General features: G+C 39.4%; 1 protein-coding gene across 1 annotated transcript; it reads right to left on the reverse strand.

Moving 5' to 3' along the window:
* Positions 1-1,119: 1,119 nt before the first annotated feature.
* On the reverse strand, positions 1,120-2,217 carry LOC109157276. Its single transcript, XM_019305177.1, has 2 exons — positions 1,761-2,217; positions 1,120-1,400 (listed from the first exon to the last, which is right to left on the reverse strand). Exons 1-2 carry the CDS (start codon positions 2,215-2,217, stop codon positions 1,120-1,122), a joined length of 738 nt encoding a protein of 245 aa, XP_019160722.1.
* Between the last annotated feature and the right edge of the window lie 291 nt (positions 2,218-2,508).

Raw genomic sequence — 2,508 nt, forward strand, 5'->3', positions numbered from 1 at the left:
AATTCTCGCACGTGATCACTTTAAATTCTCATGATTAGTTCATTTTTATCCTTTTGAAGTTTTAGACTCAACACTTTGAAGGCTCCAAGTGTTTCGGATTTTTCCCTCAGAAATATCACCCAAGAAAAACGCGAAAAATCATCAACACTTGCCAAAATATACCACTTACCCCCAACACTCTCCGATTGAGTCGGACCGATAAAATCTATGTGGATCTGTTCCAGGTAGTGACTGGTGTTGATAGCCTTTTGTGCTGGATGAGAGATTCTGGTTTGTTTTCCAGCTTGACACGCTCCGCACACGCTGATTGAGTCAATTTTCATCTTGGGTGGACCACGTACTCCATCTATCTTTATGAGTTTGTCAAGCGACCTTCCATTACACAATGTTTTTCTTTATCCATAACGCTGCAGATGTCTTTTGTGAAGCACACGTTCCAATTTTGGTCGCAGAGTTTACTGATACTTTTGAGATTGGCGTGAAGTCCCTTTACCAGCAGCACCTTTCTTAGCTTGGGTAGTCCAACAACGTTTAGAGTACCTATTCAGTGACTTTGCCTTTGACGCCATCCCTAAAGGTTACTTCGCCTTTGCTTTCATTGATGTCACTTAGAAATTTTTCATTTCTTGTCATATGACGCAAACAGCCGCTGTCGAAATACCACATTTCTTCTCTACCTGCACTCTTCGAATGAAAGGAAACATGACAAAAATAGTCAGTTTTATTTACCCAAACCCGTTTAGTAAATGGAGTAATATACTTATACTTGTATTTCTCGGTCCTTTAATCTTTGTATAAGTAATAGCACTCAGGTCTGATGTGACCTTGCATCATGCAATAATGGCAAATGGGGTTATAAAACTTGTAAGTACGTTTGTTTTGCCATATTTTACCATGATTTTGTCTCGCTGAACTTGACTCAGGTATATCTTCTGGATCTAGTCCAGAAGCTTTGACGAAGACAGTTTTGTCTTTGTTGTTGCCACTGGTGAAGCCTAGGCCAAATTTTGTAGATGATTGCCTTCCTGAATCGAGAATTTTGTCAAGAGTCGAGGTAGTATCCATCATTTGAATTTGCTTTTTGAGGGTGTTCAGTTCCTGCTTCAGCGTCTTAACTTCCTACTTCAGCTTCTCTTCTCGATCAGAAGCAGCTTTAAGAAACAAATCCCTATCAGCTACCTGATTCTTGCACACTTTTCTAGCATTTTCTAATATCCCCACTTCACTAGACGAGGAACGATTAGCTTTAAGTAAATCCTCCCATTTGGAGTACAATTTTTTATATTCTACTTCATAAGATAAAGCAGGTAAATCAAAATTTTCAGTTGAACTATATTCGTCTCCCTCTGAGTCAGCCACATCTCCAGGTTCTGGACGTTCTCCAGCTCTGGCAGTGAATGCTACAAAATTTCCAGATATTTCCACTACATCAGATGCAGCTACTTCTGACTCAGGTTCATTGTCACTCTAGGTTATGGCTGACATCGACTGCTTTCATCTTAGATAAGTAGGGAATTCAGCTTGGATGTGACCAAAGCCTTCACACTCGTAGCACCGAATCCCCTTGTTGTTGGATTTGCCTTTGGAATGGGCTGGACGAGAGGTAGAAGACTTGTAATTTGATGAGCCAGATTTGGGACCATTCTTTGATGAGTTCGAGCTTGATCATTTTTGAAATTTGTTGTTTCGAGAATTCTTTTGTGAAACCTGTTTCAAAATTTTAGAAAATTGTTTAGTTAAAAACACAACTGGATCATCACCTGGTTCCTCTGGATCAAACGCAGCGTCTTGTTCTTCAGCGGTAAAGGCAACATTTTTTTTCTTTTTGGCGTGATCAACAAGGATTTCCATTTCATAAGTTTGTAGATTTCCCATTAATTGAGCGAGTGACTTATTTTTCCAACCATCATGTTCTTGGATAGCAGTTACCTTCATCCTGAATTGCGGTGGTAGTGACCTTAGGATCTTCTTGTCCAGCTTTGGTTGGGAGAAGGGTTCTCCAAGAACTATAGCACGAATGGCCAGTTCTTGGACACGACCATGGAAACTTATAATAGTTTCATCCTCATTCATTCGAAGTTCCTCAAATTCGGACTGGATTAGTTGTAGTTTTGAATTCTTAACTGAACTTGTACCTTCGTAGGTTGTTTCAAGTATCTCCCATGCAACTTTTACTGAATCATTACCTGTAACCAAAGAAAATTGGCTTTCATGCATTAATGAATAAATCGTGTCAAGAGCTTTATCATTATATCAACCATTAGTTATTTCAGTTTGAGTCCATTCAGTTTCAGGTTTTGTCATTGGGGATCCTCTAGAGTAGCTCCAGCCTTGGTAAGATGTGTCCACCCTATTAAAACAAAATGCCAAACGAGTTCTCCTTGTGCTTTAAGATGAGTTCTTGTGCGGGCTTTCCAATAGGCATCAAAGAGATCACCCTTTTATACTCAATTTCACTCAACCAACTTTTCCCAAATTAATGCTGACCACATACCATTAATAAAAGAC

Source organism: Ipomoea nil, unplaced genomic scaffold (genome assembly GCF_001879475.1).
Source record: "Ipomoea nil cultivar Tokyo-kokei standard unplaced genomic scaffold, Asagao_1.1 scaffold2779, whole genome shotgun sequence".
Taxonomy (NCBI): Eukaryota; Viridiplantae; Streptophyta; class Magnoliopsida; order Solanales; family Convolvulaceae; genus Ipomoea; species Ipomoea nil.

What these genes read in the sequence shown, in the direction of transcription:
- LOC109157276 (XM_019305177.1), bottom strand. Translation starts at nt 2,217, where the DNA reads ATGCATGAAAGCCAATTTTCTTTGGTTACAGGTAATGATTCAGTAAAA. An exon ending in GTTTGATCCAGAGGAACCAG is followed by an intron (nt 1,401 to 1,760) that starts GTGATGATCCAG and finishes GAAATTTTGTAG; the next exon opens with CATTCACTGCCAGAGCTGGA.